The sequence below is a fragment of the Bidens hawaiensis genome, unplaced genomic scaffold, assembly GCF_021521415.1.
Source record: "Bidens hawaiensis isolate Kalapana, Puna unplaced genomic scaffold, B.hawaiensis_p1.1 tig00004269_1, whole genome shotgun sequence".
Lineage (NCBI taxonomy): Eukaryota > Viridiplantae > Streptophyta > Magnoliopsida > Asterales > Asteraceae > Bidens > Bidens hawaiensis.
This window is the reverse complement of record NW_027491256.1, coordinates 805,213-828,564: the sequence shown is the minus strand read 5'-3', so window position 1 is coordinate 828,564 and position 23,352 is coordinate 805,213. Positions and strand designations below refer to the sequence as shown.

General features: G+C 38.0%; 3 protein-coding genes across 3 annotated transcripts; 2 read left to right on the top strand and 1 right to left on the bottom strand.

Annotated features, from left to right (window-relative positions):
* The first annotated feature begins 3,963 nt into the window (after positions 1 to 3,963).
* On the top strand, positions 3,964 to 5,702 carry LOC143625945 (uncharacterized). The gene is made up of 7 exons (XM_077096156.1): positions 3,964 to 4,128; positions 4,195 to 4,268; positions 4,420 to 4,461; positions 4,740 to 4,865; positions 4,955 to 5,042; positions 5,253 to 5,350; positions 5,550 to 5,702. Exons 1-7 carry the CDS (start codon positions 3,966 to 3,968, stop codon positions 5,568 to 5,570), a joined length of 612 nt encoding a protein of 203 aa, XP_076952271.1. The 5' UTR covers positions 3,964 to 3,965; the 3' UTR covers positions 5,571 to 5,702.
* A 978-nt stretch (positions 5,703 to 6,680) lies between these two features.
* LOC143625932 (uncharacterized) lies at positions 6,681 to 7,499 on the top strand. The gene has a single exon (XM_077096145.1). The coding sequence runs from the start codon at positions 6,681 to 6,683 to the stop codon at positions 7,497 to 7,499; it is 819 nt and encodes a 272-aa protein (XP_076952260.1).
* Positions 7,500 to 11,143: 3,644 nt separating this feature from the next.
* Positions 11,144 to 12,780, bottom strand: LOC143625944 (uncharacterized). Its single transcript, XM_077096155.1, has 5 exons — positions 12,714 to 12,780; positions 11,932 to 12,236; positions 11,753 to 11,846; positions 11,500 to 11,566; positions 11,144 to 11,402 (listed from the first exon to the last, which is right to left on the bottom strand). Exons 2-5 carry the CDS (start codon positions 12,101 to 12,103, stop codon positions 11,349 to 11,351), a joined length of 387 nt encoding a protein of 128 aa, XP_076952270.1. The 5' UTR covers positions 12,104 to 12,236; positions 12,714 to 12,780; the 3' UTR covers positions 11,144 to 11,348.
* Positions 12,781 to 23,352: the final 10,572 nt, after the last annotated feature.

Here is a 23,352-nt window from a genome sequence, read left to right as displayed (position 1 = left end):
GCTCGCGACGATGCGAGCGTGCGAAGTGCAAAGTGCGCCATCAAAGCGCCACATTGCGCCCATCGCCCAACGTCCTTCGCCCGAGCCCGAGCCCGTGCGCGTCGGGTGCTTCGCACCCTCCGCTAGGACCACTGGGTGCATGCTAGACATATTAGAATATTATTATGGAAAATCTCTTCCTTATAAAGAGCTTCCATTTCTTTACCACTTTTCATGTGGGATGGGTTTTTAATTTCCTTATTTATACCCATGTGGAATGCTTCCACTTTCTTACATATTTCAATGTGGGATGGAATTTCCTTATTCCATATCCTTAACATAAGATAACTTTATTTGAATTTTCTCATTACTTATTAGACAATAATTTGATCATTCAACTTTAATTAGTTGTCAAATTTGGACCAAAATTTTGGGGATGTTACAGTATGTCGGATCTAACTTGATCTTATAACAAGCTTGAACCGATAAAACCTAACATTCGCTTAACATTGGTGTTTGGAGTTTCTCCTTAATAGAACTTCTAACATTAGTTAAGTTTCTGTTTTAAATAATTTATCTCATGATTTTTATCACTTTGGAATGTCGGGTTCGGACTTGACAGTTTATCAAGACCCGAACCGACTAAACCGAACACTCGTTAAAATCCCGTTTGTTATTTATCTAACAAGGGTTCGTGCACTATTGCATTAAACCATTCCCCACATATTTACTTAACAAAGGTTAAGTAAAACTTATGAATAAAAAACCAACCCTCAATTCGGGATAACTTCTTTTCAAAACCGTCACTTTAATTACTTAAGTTTTACAATTTAAACCCCAAAACTTTGTTTATATATCTTTACTTGTCTTTTACTTTACTTTAAGTTTCTCAATACATCCTACGAACTTAAGGATATTTTTAACCTAGGACTCGTACGTTAACTCTTTGAGCTCGTTTTCCCGAAGCCTTTTCTTGAACAAATTCGTCACCAAAGTGTCATATCCCAAATGAGTAGTCACATTCCCCATTTTTTTGGGGTGACATGCGTATCATATTCAAACTTACACGTTTTATGACCTCATTACTAAACCCACAATTCAACATTTTGTGTTCATATGAATATTTGCTCTATCTTTGTTTATTCCTCAAATTGATTACGTGCACGAGTGTTTATTTTTATGTTGTTGTTGAGCATCAATAAGTATGATCATACGCACCCCTAACTATTTTAGCCTTGTGCTAGTAGAATAGGGCCTCATTCTCTGAGTATTTTGGTTGTTACCAAATAGAAACGAGCCACGTTTATTTACTTTACATTTACAATGGTTGTTGCATTATTCTATTTACACATGTGAATTGTGATTTTTGCCTCATTATATACATATATCAAAAACTAGTGTATTGCTCACCAACATTCGTGTTGATCAAATCTATTTTTATGCATGCTACAGGTTTACTTTTAGGTTGCTTGTGAAGATTGAAGACTCGTCACTTAGATTATACCTTTAGGATACTTTAATGAATTTAGTGTTGATGTAATTGTTTGTATTTTATCTTGAACAAATTGTATTTGTGATTATTTAATAAAATAAACGAGTTGAGTGAATGTTGTCACCTTAATAGTGTCATAGTGTTCTTGAGCAATCCGTTGCACCCCGGCATGTTTCGCCGCCTTTGGTCGGGGTGTGACACAACGACTGGATGACTTTTGTATTCATTGAACGGGGCTATCAGGAACTAGTTGGATAATTAAGGAGGCGAGTCCCTCATTCTAGTTTTCATGTACTTGTTGTGGTTTCCATTTGTTTGTTTGGGCTTTCATTTGTCCGTTAGAAAAGTGTTGTATCTATTTCACTAAATGGGTCGACAAATGGGCTTTTGTTTTCACTAAACGGGGCTATCAGGGGATCGTGGGATGCTTTAGGAGGTGAGTCCCTCATTCTAGTCTTTTTTACCCGTTGCGGTATTCATTCCTTCGTTCGGGCTTCCAAATGTTTGTTTGAAAGGTGTCGCTTATGTTTTCACTAACGAGGCTAACAGCCACTGGTGGATTTTTGTTTTCACTGAATGAGGCTATCAATTTCTCGTGGGATGATTATAGAGAAGATTCCTACATTTTAGTCATGTTTTATCCCTTGTGGTTTCCATTTGTTCATTTGGCTACCATTTGTTCGTTTGAAAATGTCATTTTTGTTTTCTCTGAACGGGGCTTGTGATAACTGATGAGCGTTTGTATTAATTTAACTGGGCTATCAAGGATTCGTGGGATAATCAAGGAGGTTAGTCCATCATTCTAGTCTTCTTTTACTCGTTGTGGTTTCCATTAGTTCGCTTGGGCATCCATTTGTTCGTTGAAAAATGTCATTTCTGTTTTTCACTGTACAAGCTAGCAGTGACTGGTGGGATTTTGTTTTCACTGGCAGGGCTATCAAGGACTTGTGTGATGATTAAAGATGAGAGTCCCTCATTCTAGTCTTCTTTTACTCATTGTGGTTTCCATTTGTTCATTTGAAAAGTGTCTCTTCTGTTTTCACTGAACGGGGCTAGCAATGACTGATGGGCGTTTGTTTTCACCTATCAGGCGGGGACTTGTGAAATGATGAAGGAGGTGAGTCCCAAATTATAGTATTCTTATACTCCTTGTAGTTTCCATTTGCTCGTTTAGGCATCCATTTGTTAGTTTGAAAAGTGTCGTTTTTATCACTCAATGGTGCTAGCAATGACTAGTGGGCTTTTGTTTTCACTGATGGTGGCTATTAGGAACTCGTGAGATGATTAAGGAGGGGAGCCCATCATTCTATTTTCTTTTACTCATTATGGTTTCCATTTATTTGCTGGGCATCCATTTGTTCGTTTAAAAAGTGTCGCTTCTGTTTTTCATTGAACGGGGCTAGCAACAACTAGTGGGCTTTTATTTGTTCACTAAACAGGGCTATCAAGGAATCGTGGGATACCTTATGAGGTGAGTTCGTCATTCTTGTATTCTTTAACTCGTTGTGGTTCCCATATGTTCGTTTGGGCTTCTATTTGTTCGTTTGAAACACGTAACTTTTGTTTTCACTGGACGGGGCACTGAACCAGGCTAGTAGCGACTGGTGGGTTTTTGTTTTCGCTAAACAGGGCTATTAAGAACTCATGGGATTATTGATGAGGTGAGTCCCTCATTCTAGTATTCTTTTACTTGTGTTTTCATTTGTTCGTTTGGGTTTCAATTTATTCGGTTGAAATGTGTCGATTTTGTTTCACTGAACAAGGGTAGCAACAACTGGTGGCCTTTTGCTATCACTGAATAGGGATATCAAGGACACGTAGGATGATTTAGAATGTGAGTCCCTTCTTAAGGTCTTCTTTTGCTCGTTTTTGTTTCCATTTGTTCCTTTCGCCCTCCATTTGTTCGTGTGAAAAGTCTCACTTCTGTTTCACTAAACGGGGCTATCAGTGACTAGTGGACTTTTGCTTTCACTTAATGGGACTAACAGCGACTAGTGGGATGATTAGGGAGGCATGTCCTTCATTATAGTCTTCTTTTACTAATCATAGTTTCCATTTGTTCGTTTAGGTTTTCATTTTTTCGTTTGAAAAATGTCGTTTTTATTTTCATTGGATGTGTCTATCAGGGTTCGTGGGATGACTAAAGAGGTGAGTCCTTCATTTAAGTAGTCTTTTACTCGTTGTGGTTTCTATTTTTTCGCTTGGGTTTCCATTTGTTCGTCTAAAAGGTTTCGCTTATGTTTCCATTAAACGGTGCTAGCAACGAGTGGTGGGATTTTGTTTTCATTGAACGGGTCTATGCAGATAATAGATAATAATCATTTTCCAATTATATATAGGTTAATGTTTAAAAACATAAATCATAACCCAATATTTGACACCTAAAACAAAATTGGAGGATCAAAGATGACTTTCATAAAATCAAACACAACCAGAAACATAGGATAAACAAGATACCCTTCATTCATCTTATCTTCGTCTCCATCTCTCTCTCATGGCTTCTTCCATGTTCATAACAAGACTCTTTACCTGCACTCAGCGTCTTGATCTCTCAAACCCATTTGTACCCGTAAATGTTTTCAACTATCCATCATCATTCCAGACCCGAACCCGACCCACCCACCATGGCCTGGACCTCCTCAAAGCAGCCCCAGAAGGTTTGCTTTCTTAGTTCCTTGTGAGTTTTAGTGTCATTTTGGTGATTTATCATGTTGATTTTGTAGATACTTCTCCTGAGTTGTTGGAAGATTCCAAGTTTGTTCCCTTAAATCCTGATGATCCTACATTTGGTCCACCAGTAAGTTGTGGTTAGTTCTTCATCATTTGTCAATCTCAAAAAACAAATTGATTAACTTCCAATAACAAGTAGATAGTGTCATTTTAATGTCCTACAAATAGTACTTACTTATATCAAGTAAATTAATAAACGGGTGCCCGTATATTTGCAGGCTTTGTTGTTGGTTGGGTTTCAAGTCAATGAGGTTGTTCAGGTAACTTCTTTACCTGTTGGTATATATTTGTTGTAATCTTTGCCAGAATTTTGTACTTACAAGTTAAGAGTTGAGGTCGAAACTAGTTTTTTTTTTATTTTTAATACTAGTGTCCTCTTTTTATTGTTTTATAGAGCGTCTGATTTTCTACCGCTCTAACTGCGGGGAGTATTGGAATGTATATTATCATTAGGGTTTATTAGTATTGTAATCACCTATTGATTGAAAATCAATTCAGTCGTTCATATTCTTACATATAACGCATTTTGTTGTTGCAGATACAAAAGTTTTTGAAAGAGTTGGATGGTGAATTCTTGGAGGTTATTTTTTGCACTGAAGACATGTTGAATGGCTCTCTATGGGAAGCAATAAATACTAAGCAACCGAACCTTGAAGCTTCAAAGGTTTGTTACCTAGTCATATATGAGAAACTGTTGTTGTAATTGACATGGTGTTACACACAACCAATTTGATGTGTGTGGGTTGTATCCAGATTGCAGGATCACTACCTAGGATTTGCTTTTTATCTGGACTTACAGGCGAGGAGATGATGATGTTCATTGATGCGTTCCCAGAATCCGGTAATTATTATTTTGTTATTGTCGTAATAAGAGTCTCTACATGACTTTTGAGGTCAAACAAAATGGGATTTGACTTTTTGACCAAATTTATATATAATATGAAATCTGCTACAACTAAGGCATAATATTCCGTTTTAGAATGAATATAGATGTAGTTGTCAAGATTTACCTATAATTTGGTTTGACCCGGTAAGTCAAACTATGCAACAGGTTTAGCAGGAGCAGTGTTTGCAGCAGCTGTACCGGATAGTGCGGATAAACCATTACTTGAGGTGATTGAAGAGATCATGGGAGATCATGAGATGATGGTATGTATATTTTTATTCATTTACACCACCTCTTATTTCAGTCATTAAATCTTGAAATTTATATCTTCTCATATAAACTACAAGTCACATATATCCCACAAATTGAAATGTTGAACAAACAGAAGAAACAAAAAGTTTACGTTTTCTCTTCTACCACTAATGAAATAAGTTGTGTCAATTCGTTTGTTGTATCGTGCAGAAATCACGAGAATCAAGCTAGAGATATCAAGCTAGATCAGCATTTGCTTGCGGAGTAAGTAGTTTGTAATTAAAAGGATCGAATCAGAGTCAGGTCATCCACTATTCATCACTTGTGGTTTTTAATGTTACCATATTGTAAGATTGATGTCAAGTAGTATACAACATTTGCATGTGCAAGAAGATGCTATTTGACCCTTTGGGATTCTTTAATTAGAAGGTGCATTCAACCATTTGGTTAACATGTCTATGTTTACTTACTATTATTTTTAGTCAGAAAATAGTTCATAAGCCATAAGTTACACAAGTAAAAAAGTAGATACTTTAATCCAGTTCGCGTATCACTTTATAGTAGTAATGAAAATGCATCTTGAGATATGCAAATAAATATATGGGCCGGGCTCATGTTCACCTATTCAACCCGTTGACCTGAAATCCTTCAACCCACGAACCTGAGACGATTGGCATCCCTAAGTCAATTACTGATAAATTTTGATTTTTTTTTCGTAGCATGTTGGTGCACAAATAGACACAAATATTTTCAAACAAAGCGTGTTTTTGCAGTCTTTAAACACGTCATAATGCAAACTTCCATGACCTCCACAACGAATAAGTCGAATTCGAGCCATCTAACTTTTTATCGGCAAATAAGTAGCATAGATACATGAAAACTGTTAGTTCACTGTAGACTCAGTTCAAGTTTGACCGAGTATTAAGGATATGCACGTGGGGTGTATTTCAGTTAATAAACAACATGGAGTATGTGGAGAACATGGGATCATGTCACTTGGAGGCTACGTTTGTTTTCCTTTATAAATAGTTTAGGATTTCATTTGTTTTAAGTACTTTCAATTCAGCAATTTTCATTCTAGTGTAATCGTTCATTTCAGTTTGATAATAAACCAGAAAATTGTCCCAAACCTTTGTTGTTCTCTATCACCATCTCTGATTTTACCAACACTTGGTATCAGAGCCCGAGTTCAAATCCAACTCCAAATCTTACATGCCAAAATACCCTAAATTCCATACCATGTCAATTGTCAAAAACACTTCAGCCCCAAAAGAAACTGGTACCGTATCCCTCCAAATCCCGACCTTAACCCCAACAAACTACACAACATGGGCGATCAAAATGGAAGCAGTGATGGACGCTCAAGGGTTGTGGGATTCGATTGAACCAACAACAGGAGCGGTGCAAGATGAGAAGATGAACAAGACGGCTCGTGCATTCATCTTTCAAGCGATCCCGGAAGACGTTTTATTGCAAGTAGCAAAGAAGAAAACGGCGAAGGAGATTTGGGAATCGTTGAAAATACGGTACGTCGGTGCTGACCGTGTGCAGAAGGCACGCCTAAACACCCTCAAAAGTGAGTTTGAGGCACTTAAGATGAAAGGTGACGAGTCGGTTGATGAGTTCTCTGGAAAATTAAGCGGGATGATGTCGAAGTACAACAGTCTTGAGGCCACTCTTGAAGACGGGATCCTGGTGAGAAAGTTACTAGACTCAGTCCCTGAGAAGTTTATTCAACTGGTGGCTTCGATTGAGCAGACAACGGATGTAGATGGCATGCCGTTTGAGGAGGTTGTTGGTCGGTTAAAGGCCTATGAAGATCGGTTGAGACTCAAAAAGGGAAATACAACCGGGGAGAATACTTTGATGTTCTCAAAAACTGATAGCCAAGGAAGCCAAAGAAGTACAAGTAGAGGTAATTCGCATGGTGGTCGTGTTCGAGGTTCATTTGGTGAAAGAGGGGGACGATGTGGGTCACGAGGTCGTGGGTACTGTCGTGGCAGAGGTGGTCGCTGGGGTGGCGGTCCACAACAGGAGAGGGGCAATTCAAGTCATAAATCCAAAGACAAAAAACATGTGAAATGTTTTAAGTGTGAGCAGCTAGGTCATTACGCCTCGGAGTGTGAAGAAGGAAAGAAACCCGATGAGGCAGCCAATTGACACAAGCGCAAGAAGAAGAGCCCGCTCTTTACTTAACGGTCCTTGGAGAAGAAACATCGTTGATGGTGATGTTGAATGAGAATCAGGTGATTCCGGGTCAAGACGAGACCGGAATCAAGGGAAGCAGAGATGTGTGGTACTTGGACAACGGAGCCAGCAATCACATGACTGGCATCAAGGAATCATTTTCTGAATTGGATGAAAGTGTAACAGGTCAGGTGCGTTTCGGTGACGGGTCGAAGGTTCAGATTAAAGGAAAAGGCGTAATTGTCGTTGAAGGCAAGAATGGTGACCAGTTGGTGATACCAAACGTGTACTTTGTACCAGCCTTGAACAATAACATCCTGAGTTTGGGTCAAATGACGGAAGACGGGTATGATGTAAGGCTACACCGAGACTATTTAAGGATGTATGATGAGCAAGGAAGACTCATCATGAAGGTGCAACGATCAGCAAACAGGTTGTATAAAATAGCTCTCACTATTTCCAAACCTGTTTGTTTGGCAGCCGTGTCTGATAAAGAAGCTTGGGTGTGGCATGCACTTATGGGGCATGCAAACTTTACAGTCCTAGAGTCTATGGTGAAGAAGGGTTTGGTGAATGGTATACCTTGTATATCACACCCAACACAAGTATGTGAAGGTTGTTTGGTGGCGAAACAAGCGAGGCAATCATTTCCTATTGAATCAAAATGGAGAGCAAGTAGACCGCTGGAACTCGTTCATGCGGACCTTTGTGGTCCGATTTCACCACAAACCGTCGGAGGCAATCGGTACTTCTTTTTACTCGTTGATGATTACTGCCGGTATATGTGGGTATATTTGATTAAGAATACGGATGATGCCTTTGAGTGGTTTAAAAGGTTCAAAGTACAGGTTGAAAAGGAGAGTCCCTATGTCGTGAAGACACTTCAAACGGATCATGGTGGAGAATTTAATTCTAATCAGTTTAACGAGTTCTGTCAACATGTAGGGATTAAGCGCCAATTAACGGCTCCTTACACCCCACAACAGAACGGGGTAGTGGAGCGCCGTAATAGAACAATTCTCGGGATGACGAGATCACTTTTGAAGACGATGAAAGTACCAGATGTGTTTTGGGGTGAAGCTGTTCGACATTCGGTATACTTGCTTAACCGAATTACAACTAAGGCGGTGGCCAATAAAACACCGTATGAAGGCTGGAAAGGGAACAAGCCAACACTTAATCACTTGAAAGTGTTTGGTTGTGTTGCTCATGTAAAGAAACTATCGAACCAGTTAACAAAGCTAAGTGATAGAAGTGTCCCGATGGTGTATTTCGGTATTGAAGATGGAAGCAAGGCGTATAGGCTGTACAATCCTATTCTGAAAAAGGTTGTAGTAGCCCGTGATGTGGTCTTTGATGAAAAAAGATGTTGGGCCTGGGGAGAGATTCAAAATATGGAGTCCAACTCAAGAACTGGTTGGACTGAAGTGCAGATCAACGGAACAGTAGGGTCTGGGCCGAGACAACCAAATCACAATGCTGGGCAGGACAACACTATGACACCATCTAATAACACTTTTACCTCATTGTTTGACTCTACAGGTTCACAAAGCCAAGAGGGCGGCGTGGAGAACTCGGTTTCTAACCTTACCGGTGGCGGACCAGTGAGTGATTCAACATACGATCACACACCTCCTCAGGGGTTCCGTTCAATTTACGATGTTTATGAAGATACTGTACCAATTGAAGATGAAGAATTATTGTTAATTGATGGGAACCAACTTCGTACAGAGAAGCAAGCCACGATGAAAAATGGAAGAAAGCAATGCAAAGTGAGATTGATTCCATTGAAAGAAACAAGACCTGGTCTTTAGTTAAATTGCCATCAAATCATCGAGCAATTGGACTGAAGTGGGTCTACAAGCTGAAACAAAATGAAAATGGTACGGTCACGAAGCACAAAGCCCGTTTGGTAGCAAAGGGTTATGTACAGAGAAAAGGAGTTGATTTTGATGAAGTTTTTGCGCCGGTTGCAAGGTTAGAAACAGTTCGTTTACTATTAGCTATTGCAGCGAAGGAGGGGTGGCTTGTGCATCACCTCGATGTCAAGTCAGCCTTCCTAAACGGAGACCTTAAGGAGGAGGTCTACGTATCGCAGCCTGATGGTTTTGAAGTTAAATGGAAGGAAGATTTGGTTTATAGGCTTAACAAGGCGCTTTACGGGTTGAGACAGGCGTCGAGGGCATGGAATGCTCGACTTGACAAAGCACTTAGAGAACTGGGGTTCAGCAAATGCACACATAAACAAGCTGTTTATAAGTTCAAAAGTCAGGTTCGACTCTAATTATTGGTGTGTACGTTGATGATCTTATCGTGACAGGGTCAAATGAAAGGGAAATTGGTGAGTTCAAGCATAAAATGAAGAAGGTGTTTGATATGAGTGATTTGGGCTTGTTTTCTTTTTACCTTGGTATTGAGGTGAAACAGAAGAAGGGGCTGGTCGCTATGAAACAAGAAGCGTACGCCAAGAAGATACTTAATTTAGTTGGGATGTTGGGCTGCAATCCGTCAAAGTATCCGATGGAACCTAAACTGAACTTGACAAAAGATGAAGGTGAACTGGTTGACCCTACCGAGTATAGGCGACTCATTGGGAGTCTCCGGTATTTGGTTCACACAAGGCCTGATCTCGGCTATTGCGTAGGAGCTGTAAGCCGGTACATGGAGAAGCCAAAGATGAGCCATTTCAAAGCTGTAAAGCAGATTATGAGGTACGTTAAAGGAACTATGAGCTATGGGTTGAAGTACACAAAGGGTGGAAATGGCAAATTGATCGGGTATAGTGATAGCAGTCACGGGACTGATTTGGATGATAGAAGGGGAACGACCGGGATGGCGTTCTATTACTCGGGCAGCCTGGTTACTTGGTCCTCCCAAAAGCAGCGCACGGTGGCTTTTTCTTCGTGCGAGGCTGAATTTATGGCAACAACATCAGCTGCGTGCCAAGCCTTATGGTTAAGGGGGCTGATTAGTGAGTTAACTGGTTTGGAGGGTCAAAGTGTGAAGTTACTAGTGGACAACGAGTCATCCATTGCACTCATGAAAAATGTTGTCTTTCATGGGTGTAGCAAACACATCGACACCAAGTATCATTTCATACGGGAGTGTGTGGAACGTGAGCAAATTCATGTGGAACATGTTCGTGGTGATTTGCAAAAGGCTGATATAATGACCAAACCGTTGGCTCGAATCAAGTTTGCAGAGATGAGGAACCTAATGGGAGTTGAAGATGTTGGAGATGGAAGTCAACAGTAAGGAGGAGAGTGTTAGTTCACTGTTGACTCAGTTCAAGTTTGACCGAGTATTAAGGATATGCATGTGGGGTGTATTTCAGTTAATAAGCAACATGGAGTATGTGGAGAACATGGGATCATGTCACTTGGAGGCTATGTTTGTTTTCCTTTATAAATAGTTTAGGATTTCATTTGTTTTAAGTACTTTCAATTCAGCAATTTTCATTCTAGTGTAATCATTCATTTCAGCAATTTTCATTCTAGTGTAATCATTCATTTCAGTTTGATAATAAACCAGAAAATTGTCCCAAACCTTTGTTGTTCTCTATCACCATCTCTGATTTTACCAACAAAAACTAGTTACAAAGCTACTTTTTGGTCTTTTATAAGCACTAGAAATTCATATTTATGTTACAACTTCCCATAAAAAAAGCTGGAAGAACAACGCATATCCAACCTGAGTTTATTAATAAATTAACAACCGGATAAAAAATCAGACTGGATTTGTAAGCTGCAGTGCTATATATTAACATTCTGACGAGTCATGAGGGTAATTCTTCTACTGCAACACTGGATTCTGATTCATCGTCTAATCATACAAACCTTCATCAAGCCATATGTCAACTAAGAAGTCTACCATCTCCTGCCAAAATAATCAAAACCACGATTACTCATTAGATAGTGTTCGGTTTGGTCAGTTCAAACGTTTTTTAAATGCTTTTGGTATTTGAAACACTTACAGGCAAAGGAATTGGCTCTGGAAAACGGTCGTTATTAGAAAGCAGTTCTTCATAAGTAGTCGACCAGCTGCAAAACGGAATTCAAAATTTTGAGGTCAAATAAACGAGCATGTCAAGAGTTTTTGAGATCAATTGAATAAGTATCCAACTCTAGATAATTATTTGTTTTTTTTAGAACTTCAATATGCTTATATTAAACATAAACTTGAAAATTTATATGCATTTGACCTCAAAAGTCAAATATAAGTCAAACCTTATGACCGGATCTTCGGGCATTCTTCCTCTTTGTGATCTTTGAGATTTATCTCCGACCCATTTTCTTCTGCTCTCGTTCCAAGCCATCACACCTAAAAAACAATTTAGACATATATAAAAATACAGATACATAAATTCCTTAAATATATGCACTTATAAAATTGAAGTAAAACTCACCATGGTTAATAAAGACAGTGGTGTTATTTCCGTTGTTGTCCGGATGTTTTCTTGCTTCTTTTGCAGGTGAAGTAATTTCCAAGGGCCGTTTCTCATTGACCCTCACATTTCCAGTGTTGACTTCCACCATCATAATATTATTGGCTCGTGAACTTGTTTCGATTTCCATCATGTTTACAATTCAAATATATATTCTTTTACAGAAAAGTGCTCATTATTTTTGGAAAATGCATGTTATTCAAGTACTATGCAAGATTGCATTTCTTATTTATGTTCGGTCTTCTTCGCACACAAACACCTAAAATCTGCATAAATAACATATAGAACCTAATGAATATATGAAAATAATAATTATATATTAGTTTCTTGTCACACCCTAAGAACAAATTCCATGTTATTTCAATTCTTGAACATTTCACATCATGAAAACTCAAAAATCCAAAATCAACCAAGATCAAACTAGGATTCATAATTTAGAAGGCCTAAAGATCTCACAAATTGCACAATATATTATTGTTGTAACCATGAAACCCATCTTAAATCTCATATTTAATATACCCTTTTGATGATTAATTCATGTTATTATACAGAAAAAATAATCCAATTGCATAAAAAAAAACATACATACATTGCTACTGTTTCAGAGATCAGACCCACTAGTTAATTTTCATAATAAGTAAATCATGAGCAATTATATTAAATATAACCAAATAATTATAACTTAACAAAATAAATAAAAAGAAAAATAAATAAATAAAGAGAGAGAGAAAGTAGGTGTGTACCTTGCTGAAAATGCCCGGGTTGCCAAAAAGAAAGAAAGGATTTTCATGTGACACAAGGAGTTTATATACACTTTTTTAGTGAATTTATTATTTATTTTATTTAATATTTAATTATTAACATTTTTCTTGCTTAAAACGTCTTTGTCAATCCGTGGTCTACTTCCGGACCCCTTGTTTCATCACGAGTGGATTTTGTCTGGATATCTTAAACTAGTTCTGTTTTTGTTTGACCAAATGACGAAAATGTCCTTGGATTTTACTTTTAAGACTTGGTTAGGTAAGGTCAAGTTGGTCATTTCAATACGCCCACCGAAAATGACCCATTTTTTTAATTTTTGATTTTTTACGTTTTCTCTTCGTAAAAGTTAAAATATTACAAATTTTGTAATGTTGTATCGTTGTGATAATAATTACTAAAGTACAAGACACTTCAATTATTTTAGTTTACTAATTTGGCGTACACGTTTTCAACAATAATTTATGGTGACGTCATACATAATTATTGAATACGTGAATTATTTTCTGTTTTTTGAACACTTTGATTTTCTTCATTTACGCACGTTTTTCTTTTTATATTACTATTTATTATTTTACTTTTAATTTTTGACAAAATTACAGAAATTGTCCTTTATGTTTACACTTAATTACAGTGATTGTCCTTTATCTTTAAAAATAACATATTTTGTACTTTACGTTTCCAAATGTTACATTGTTTGTCATTTAACCCTAACACAGTTAGTTTTTATCGTTAAGTCTGGTCATGTGTCTTGCACATGAGGGTAAATTGGTCAATTTATCCACTTATTAAAAAACATTTTAAGAATAAAAGAATACATAATATAATATAAATGAATAATTATATATCTCTCTGTATCTCAAACTTCTCTCTCTCTCTCATCCTGTTCATATAACATCACCATCACCACCACCATCACCGTCGAACCTCTAACCGCCATCTCTGCAAACATCATCTTTGCATCCCCTCCACTTCTCTGTAAGGTCTTCATCATCCTTAATGATATAAAGATGAAGCCGTCCCTCCACCATTGTTGAAGATCTAAAATTCTTAGGTTTAAGACGAGGCCCTAATCGGTCAATGAAAGACAGTGAGCGGGCTTCGATTACGGTTTCTATTTAGCCGGAAATGGATGAATGGACTTCTATTAGGCTTCCGATTTGGCCGGGATATGATGAACGAGATCCGATTTAGCCGTAATACGAGGAACGAACTTCGATTAGGGTTTCAATTTGGCTTGAAGACCATGAATGGGCTTCGATTTAAGGTGGCTCCTTCTGTTTAAATTAATTTGACAGTGAAGAGGGTTGTGGAGGTGGTGGCTCGGAGAGAGAGAAAGTGGTGGATGGGCTAGGCTTAGCCCTGGTGGTGGGTTTTGGTGGGTGTGGTGGTTCGCCGGAGAACGGTGGTGGTGCTTCTGTTTAAATTAATTTGACAGTGAAGATGGTTGTAGAGGTGGTGGCTCAGAGAGAGATACAACGGTGGATGGGCTAGCCTGGTGGCGGATTTCGGTGGCTTTGGTGGTTCACCGAAGAATCTGTGGTAGTGATGTATGAACGGAAGAGAGAGAGAGAGAGATATTTTTTCATTTTTATTATACTATATATATATATATATATGTTTTATTTTTCAAAATGTTTTTTTAATAAATGGGTAAAATGACCCATTTACCCTCACGTGCAAGGCACATGATCAGACTTAACGATAAAAACTAACTGGGTTAGGGCTAAAGGACAAACGATGTAACATTTGGAAACGTAAAGTACAAAATATGTTACTTTTAAAGATAAATGACAACCACTAAAATTGAGTGCAAACATAAAGGACAATTTCTGTAATTCTGTTCTAATTTTTTAGATATGATATCATATTCCAACGAGTAAAGTGTCAAAATTGTCCCTAAAATTTGATTAATTTTACGACTTTCTTTCAAATAGTTTTCTTTTTGCAGTTGAACCATTCAGGTTTTCTAATCGTTAAGTCCGTTAGTTTTTTAAACTTAAGTTAACGATATTTTTACCTATTATATTATTTTATTGTTTATTAGTATTTAAAACTAAAAAAAAACTAATGAATACAATTATAATTAAACTAATATAAGATAATGATCAAATCTCAAATCATCATCCATCATCCTCAAATCATCATCCACCATCTACATCACCACTATCACACCATCTTGTCAATCACCACTCCAACACAATCTCAATCCTCCACCGTCATCGCTAACTAGCACGCCACCACCACAAAACCAGTCAACCACCATATCTGCTAAGAAAAACGATGCTTAGAAATGAAAGGCCGGAACCCTTGCTAGTTTCCGATGTGTTGGTACACGTTGGCGATTTCGCATGAGAAACATCATTTTGCTGTTGTTTCTTCTCACCGTGGTCGGAGATATCATCAGGAAACGGAGAATTGAAAAACGGAATCTTGTCAATTGAACTCGCAGCCACCTTGAGTGTCACACCCCGACCTAAGGCGGAAATGCCGGGGCGCAAACTGATTGTTCACAGCTCACAAGGTACTATCATGCATAATTAAAAGTGAAAATATCTATTAATTTAAATTAAATAATCCAAATACATAATACTTAAAATAAATTCAAATTCAAATAGTCTTCATAATTTCTTCTAACTTAAATATCACTAAGTTCTTTACCAACTTGCAATCAATTCACACAAAAACCTGCATATGCATACAAAATAAAGTAGATTTGTCAACACAACGTTGAGTGAGTAAAACATCAGCAATTTAAATATAATATAATATAAAAAATGCAAAACTGTTATTTGTGAGATAAACAAAAAAGCCAATGAGCAAATAATGAGTGTCGGTAAAACCATTGCCTTGCGAAGTGGGCTTTGGCTACCACGACGGCCGTATGATTATACTATTAATGTGATTATGATGGACCTCTCCAAATGCGATCAAATAAACAAATAGACATGTAACAAACTAGGCAAATAATTGATATGCACACAAGGTTAACAGTTTGCTAATGCGAATACTAAGTAATATGTAAATATGATATGATATGAATAGGTCCCCAAAATGATTAAAAATAAGTAAAAAGGGGAATGAGTTATTCACCTTATCAAATAAGCAAAAGACAAACGAATTGATAAGAAAGATATGATGTCACGCTCTTCGGGAATTATCAACAGAAAACTCCTAGTTAAGAATGATTGCGGAAACAAACACGAATTAAAGATAAATTTTATAAGGATTCCGTAAGGCCCCGATCTCGGTGCCCAAAATTGGCGTTGGATTTACTCATAAACACAGTTCTAAATATCAGAGTTAATTAAAACTTTTTGCGGAACAGATAAAAGAATTCCATTCATTACATGAGTCTTAAAATTTAAACCATATAAAACATGTCTTAAGGTCAAACATCATAAAATTAAGCCTTCAGGTGCCAACTTCTTTATTCTTATGCCATGTGCCCCTCTTCAAGCCAGCTGTCTCATCCTACTCACCTGCGTGCATACTAAAAGTAAGCTACGCTTAGTGAGTTCTAGTTAATCAGGAAACATACAATACGTTCACATACTTATATACATACCCGAAGGTATGTACATATTACATACTTAACATGTTCACCTTACTTTCATACATACATTCATACGTTTATTCTTTCATACTTTCTTTACTTTCATGATACATGCATAACTATAGTTACATTTTAAAGAGTATTCCGTCCTATAACCTCACAGATATTGTAAGGGTCTCGTCCCTAACATCACAGATATTATAAGGGTCTGGTCCCCAACATCACAGATATTATAAGGGTCTGGTCCCCAACATCACAGATATTATTAGGGTCTAGTCCATATCCTCACATATATTATTAGGGTCTGGTCCCTTTATTCCGTGCAACTATACCATACCTTTCTTTATATTTATATGCATAAACTTTCATGCATACTCTCAATACTTTCTATAACATTCATATATCATTCAAACATGAAATCGGGAGAGAGCATTGTTTCTTATATTGTTTAAAACTCGTTTATTGTTTTAGTTCTTTTTGTTATCAAAACCAAACAACCAAATCTTTGAATTTACTTTTGCATTTAGTTTAATTTAGATAAATAACAAAATTGCTTAGCAATGCATTTTCCACAAACTCTCTGTGTTCGACACCCGCTTACCACTATCTAACTAGTTGTAATCGGTTTATCTTTGAGTGAGTCTTCGACCTCACGTCAAATTTTGGCGCCGTTGCCGGGGAGTAGTGCGCAACGTGTGTTAGATTTAGTAGTTTTTGTTTGTTATTTTTGGGTTTACGCTGGTTGTGTTAGTGTTCAGGTACCTACAGGTGTATGCATACTAGAAGATCTAACAGGTCATCACCGCTAGTTATTGATCCCGAGATTGACAAAACACTTCGAAGAAACCGAGTCTTACATAGGGAGAATAAGTTTCTTGGTTCTCCAACAACATCAAACAACATGGATTCACCAGTTTCCACTTCGGGTCAACCAGTCCCGACCATACCTCCACCAAATCCACCTCCACCAATCACTACTAATATACAAACAGCATCAAGTGAACTTCAACCACCACCCACAACTGAACCCATCAATGCTCAATTCACCTATGCAACATCATCCACATTGCCACCTATTACCAACCTTTTTCCCACCTTTGGTGCGTCATCATCATCTCAACAATATCAACCACCACCACCCTTTCAACAATCACAATCAAACTACCAATACCAACCCCAACAGTTTATGCAACATTCAAGATCACAAGGTGAGGGATATGGATATGGGTTTGACAATGAATTCGAGGGGTATGAAGTGGAAGGTTACTACATGGGAGGTGATGGAAGTCAAAGGGTAAATCCGGGAAATTTGGTATATGGTCAATGGCAACATCCGGAATGGGTGCAAGGGTTTAATAGACAAACACCATCGGTTGTTCAACAACCGCCTCAACAACCGGTAGTTGTCCAACAAAACGTGCAACCATCACCGATTCAACAACAAGCTCAACAACAACCACCGGTTGTTGTGAATCAACAAGTTCCGCCACCAATTATTCAACAACCGCAAGGGCAACCTCAAGATCCACAATTTCAACCACAAATGCCCCAACCACAGTTTCAACAACAGTTTGCACAGCAAAGGCCCGTTTATAGGTAAATGGGTCAACCAAGAGTACCAATGGGGGTACCAAGAAGGCACGCAAGAGAGATGGCTCGGGGAATTGAAGCCCATTTCAGACCCATAATTACTAACAATCCGTCTCCGGTGGTTATCCCTCTCAATAATCAAGGGAAGACATTTGAAGTAAGAACAAATTCACTTCAAAGTCTTCCGAAGTATAAAGGTCTAGCAACGGAGGAACCTTACTTCCACTTGGAGGCATATGACTCCATTTGCAACACAATTGGGGGTCAAGGTTTTACATTGGATGATCTGAAGTTGGTTTTATTTCAGTTTTCATTGGAAGACAAGGCAAAAAGATGGTTTTATACTTTGCCTTCCGCGTTTGTTTATACTTGGGCCGAAATCCAACAAAGATTTTTAGAATAATTTTACACGGCCCAAAAGACCAATGATGCAAGAAGAAGTTTGAGAACCTTCCAACAACAATCGGGGAAAATGTTTCATGAAGCATTTTAGAGGTTTGACATGATGATTAAAAATTTTCCTCATCATGGTATTGCTTTATGGGAGTTGTTGAATGCATTTCATGAGGGTTTGAGCATGGAGGATGAACGGGATTTGCGGTCGATCACTAATGGTACATTTGGTACAAATTATGAACAAGACGATTGGGCGTATTTGGAACAAATGGCTGTTACTTCAAAGAGAAAGGCCCAAACCGGTAGAAGAGCGAGACCGGCGATTAGTAGACCGCAAGTGCAATCTGTGGAAGAAGGAAATGTACAAACCACTAATCAAGTTATCAATGTTTGTACAAATTGTAACGAGTTGGGTCATGCAACAGAGGTATGTACGGTAGGTCAAGCGCCGGTGGAAGAGGTAAATGCACTCCAAGGGGGAGGTGGTAGGAATTACAACATGAACTCCAACACCTACCACCCCGGGTTAAGAAATCACCCGAATTTTCGTTATGGAAATCCGGCCACTCAATCTAACCCGAATTTTCAAGGAAATCAAAGCAATTATGTCCCTCGCCAATAATATAATAACCAAGGTAATTATCATGGCGGGAATAATCAAGGATTTCAAGGTCAAGGGGGTGGCGGTCAAAGCGGGTCAACGGGTCAAAGTTCATCGAGTGGTAGTGAGGTTATGGACATGTTGAAGTTAATGCAACAAGACATGCAACGAAGAAATCAACTTGATGAGGCGCGAATGCAAAAGGATGAAGTAAGAGATAAGGCCATCCAATCTTTGACCACACAAATGGGTCAACTCGCAACTGAAGTGTCCGAGTTGAAAAAGAATAAAGGTCAATTTCCAAGCGACACAAAGGTAAATCCTTCTCATAACTCTTCTCGTAATGTTCCTATTAACCACGTTAGTGTTTTAAGAAGTGGTAAAGAATATAAAAAAGATTTATCACCGGGTGTGGTTGATGGGGAAGTTGAGGATATTACAGGTAATGAAAGTGATGATGAAATTGTAACAAATAAACCCACTAAACATGTCACTTTTGAAAAACCGTTACAAACTCTGGGTCAAACTTCAAATTTAAAAGATAAAAATAAGGAAGTGGAACCAAATGCGGTTCCATTTCCCTCGGCTTTACTTGATCCGGGTAAGAAAAACATCATTTCTAGAAGGGGTCCTCAAAAAGAAGAGATGTGAGAAGTTTTTAAGCAAGTAAATGTAAATTTACCTTTACTTGTGGCAATAAAACAAGTGCCCGCGTATGCTAAGTTTTTAAAAGATCTATGCACTCAAAAGAGGCAAAAAAAAAGTGCCTAAACGAGTGGATTTAACTGAGCGGGTAAGTGCGGTTTTAAAAGGAGATCTTCCTCCTAAGCTTCAAGATTCGGGAACGCCCTTAATTAGTATTCAAGTAGGTGATTTTCAAATGTCTAGGGCGTTACTAGATCTTGGGGCCGGAGTAAGCATTCTCCCAGGGGGTTTATATGACCAATATGACTTTGGTCCTTTAAAACGTGTTTAGACCACGGTTGTATTGGCGGATTTGTCTTATAAACTTCCGCGTGGAATCGTGCGAGATGTTATTGTGAAAGTGGAGGATTTTTACTATCCTGTGGACTTTTTGGTGTTAGACTATTCTTCGGGTGACCCAAGTCAACAACAAAATGTTATCTTAGGTCGACCATTTTTGAACACTGCTCATGCAATCATTGATTGCAGATTTGGTACCGTTGACATGGCGTTTGGCAATCGTAAAATGCGACTTAATGTTTTTACTAACGTTTCTAATTCTTTTAGTGGTGAAGAATGTTTTATGACAGATTTGGTGGACCATTGTATTCCTCATGAATATGATGAAGATTGTGTAGAAGCTTGTATTTGTGATGATTCTGAACAGGTACATGTCTGTGCTTTGAGGATGGAAGAACAAAAACAGGATGTCTTAGCTATGCAAGAGGGAAGGCCACCATGGACACATCAATTTGAGAATTTGCCAACGGAGATCAATTCGGACACAAAGCCGTCTTTGGAGTGTCCACCAAAGGTTGAATTGAAGGAACTCCCAAGTCACTTGAAATATGCATTTTTAGGGGAGAATGTTCCGGTTATCATTGCTTCTAACTTGGAGGAAGAACAAGAGAGGGCGTTGGTAAAAGTGTTGGGAGCACATAAGGCTACTATTGGATGGACGTTGGCGGATTTAAAGGGTATTAGTCCTTCCATTGTTATGCATAAAATAATTACCGATGAGGAGGCTAAACCCACAAGGGAGACTCAAAGACGGTTGAACCCGAATTTGCGGGAAGTGGTGAAGAAGGAGGTTATCAAATGGTTGGATGCGGGGATCATTTATCCTATTTTAGACAGTGCATGGGTGAGCCCAACACATGTAGTGCCCAAGAAAGCCGGCATCCAGGTAATAAAAGGTGATAATGGTGAACAAATCGATTTAATGTTACAATTTAAAACTATGGAACCGCCCAAACGAGTGTACTTTGTTTCCGGTTAAGGCACACATGATCACACCCCTCATAATATAACATCTCTCCTCTCGGTTTAATATCTGGACCAGCATAAAATGTGCTAGTATCTCTCTGCCCTCAATACCAAATATGAACACAATGTAATAAGTTTGGAAGCAAGTCATATCTCCACCCATTACCCACCGGTTGCATAGAGAATAGAACTAAGGGTTTTGTTGTGGCTTAGGTTAGGGTGTGGAAGCGGATTTATTTAGTGACTTATGGTGGATGAAACCCAATTTATTCAACAAATAAACAACTCACTCACAACTATTTACAAACGATACTAACTCAAACATCGACTCTTTTTGAGTTTTTTTTTTCTTTTTGATTAAACATCACATCAATTAGGTTAATCGTACGAATCACAAACCCAAACGAATGATTACAATAACCAAAGTCTTGTTCTCAATCTCCAAAATTCGTCTCTTGCTTGTTTAGAATGAAAGATTATGAAAAGTCTAGCAAAAAACCGATTGAAATAAGTAAATAAAATGGCAGTTACGACATGAACCGTGGCCTACGGTTCACATCGTGAGTCACGGTGTATTTCATCTTCTGCTGGACCGTGGCCCACGGTTGAACCGTGGGTCACAGTGGTCTTCACGGTGAGACAGAGTGCCACGGTACGGTGGCCTCTGTCGTTTTTGTCAATATTGGACCGTGGCTCACGGTGGTGACCGTGGGCCACGGTTGAATTTGACCTTGCCTTCCCGTTTTCACTTCATTTGACCTCTCTCGCGTCTTCGATTCATTCAGTTGCCTCGGTATACTCCATAATAGCCCCAGATGCTTCTTTGAGCCTACAATTCACCAATCATACCGTAGTTATCTAATTCCACAATATAAACAAATTCAAAGCATGATTATTACTGTTTTAAATCAATTAAGGGTTGTCCCATGGACCACCTGTCAGCAATCACATATCATACACTTGCCACTTAAGGTAAGTGTATTAACTAATCCCATTGAGTATGCACACAGCCCTGAAAACATGACAAGGAAATGGGGCTAGAAACTCTCCTGGATTCGGTACGTTCGGAGTTAACTGTAATATGTATGTATGAAAGAAAGGTGAACAGGTTAAGTATGTAAGATGTACATAACTCCGGGTATGTTTATAAGTATGTGAACGTATTGTATGTTTCCTGATTAACTCGAACTCACTCAGCGTAGCTGACTTTTGGTATGCACGCATGCGAGTAGAATGAGAGCTGGCTTGAAGAGGGGCACATGGCAGAAGAATAATGAAGCTGGCACTTGAAGACTTAATTTTATGATGTTTGAAATTAAGACATGTCTTATATGGTTTAAAGTTTAAGACTTATGTAATGAATGGTTTTCTCTTATCTATTCTGCGAAAAGTTTAAATTAACTATGATATTTAGAACTGTGTTTATAAGTAAATACAACACTGATATACATGTATTTATACATCTCGAATCCCTTATAAAGTTATGTTTATTTAATGTTTTGAGTTCGTTTTAGTTCGAGTTTTGTTTATCTTTTATTAATTTAAGTTTTGAGTCAAGTATTATATGTTTATTGTGTTTTATATCGTTTGGTGTCTTGCATGTTAAACTTAATTCTTTCTATCATTTCATGCGAAGTTTATGTTCGTTTTACTCGTCAATGACTACATGATTAGTTCACTTAGAGTTTCGATTTTTTTTCATGTAGATGGTGATTTGTAAGTCAAGAAAAAGAAGGTCTAGAAGGTTCTAAACGTTACTTAGAGTTCAAGAAAGGGATCTAACATGATTAAATAATAAATAAAAAGCAAAAAACGAAAATTCCCTTTTTAGGGCGCCGCCGCACGCGAAGAAAGGGGCCGCCCGGCGCCTAGGGCTCCCTGGTCAGCCATCCTTGCAAGTCCAAGCCCGTTACTCGCTTATATAAACATCTCTTGCAAACCTAGCCGATTGTAAGTTTATTCTAGCCGATTTTCCAAGGGTTTAAGCTAAGATTGAAGGTGTTTTGGAGCTAGGAATCAAGGAGGATCATTAAGCTTTCATCCAAGTGTTCAAGGGTCGATTAAGACGGGTTCTCTCGTTCTTTATCTTTGTTCTTGTTCATTATATTTCATGATGTTTCCTTTTGCTCTTTGGTTTAGTTATTTGATTATGATTATGCTAGGCTAGACTTCATGTCTACCTAGGTTTGATGAACATGTGTTTTTGACTTGATTCTTGCTTTGGACAATTGTTTGATATGGTTTCGTTATATTAATAGTAAAGACTTGGTTTTGTTTTCATGATGCGTATAAGTATTTATTATCTTGATTGATTATTTAACTATTGCTTCACATGGATCTTGTTTTCTATTGATTGTGTTCTTTAGATTTAGGGTTCATGTTTAATCTTTACTTGGTGTTTTGATTATTATGGTTGAATAAGCCTATTAGATCATAGAAGCTTGTTAATTGTTGATTAGGATTTTAAATGTTTTGCTAAATTCCAATAGCTGTAAGGTGAGGAATTGTTCATGTGTCTTGGTCAATTGCA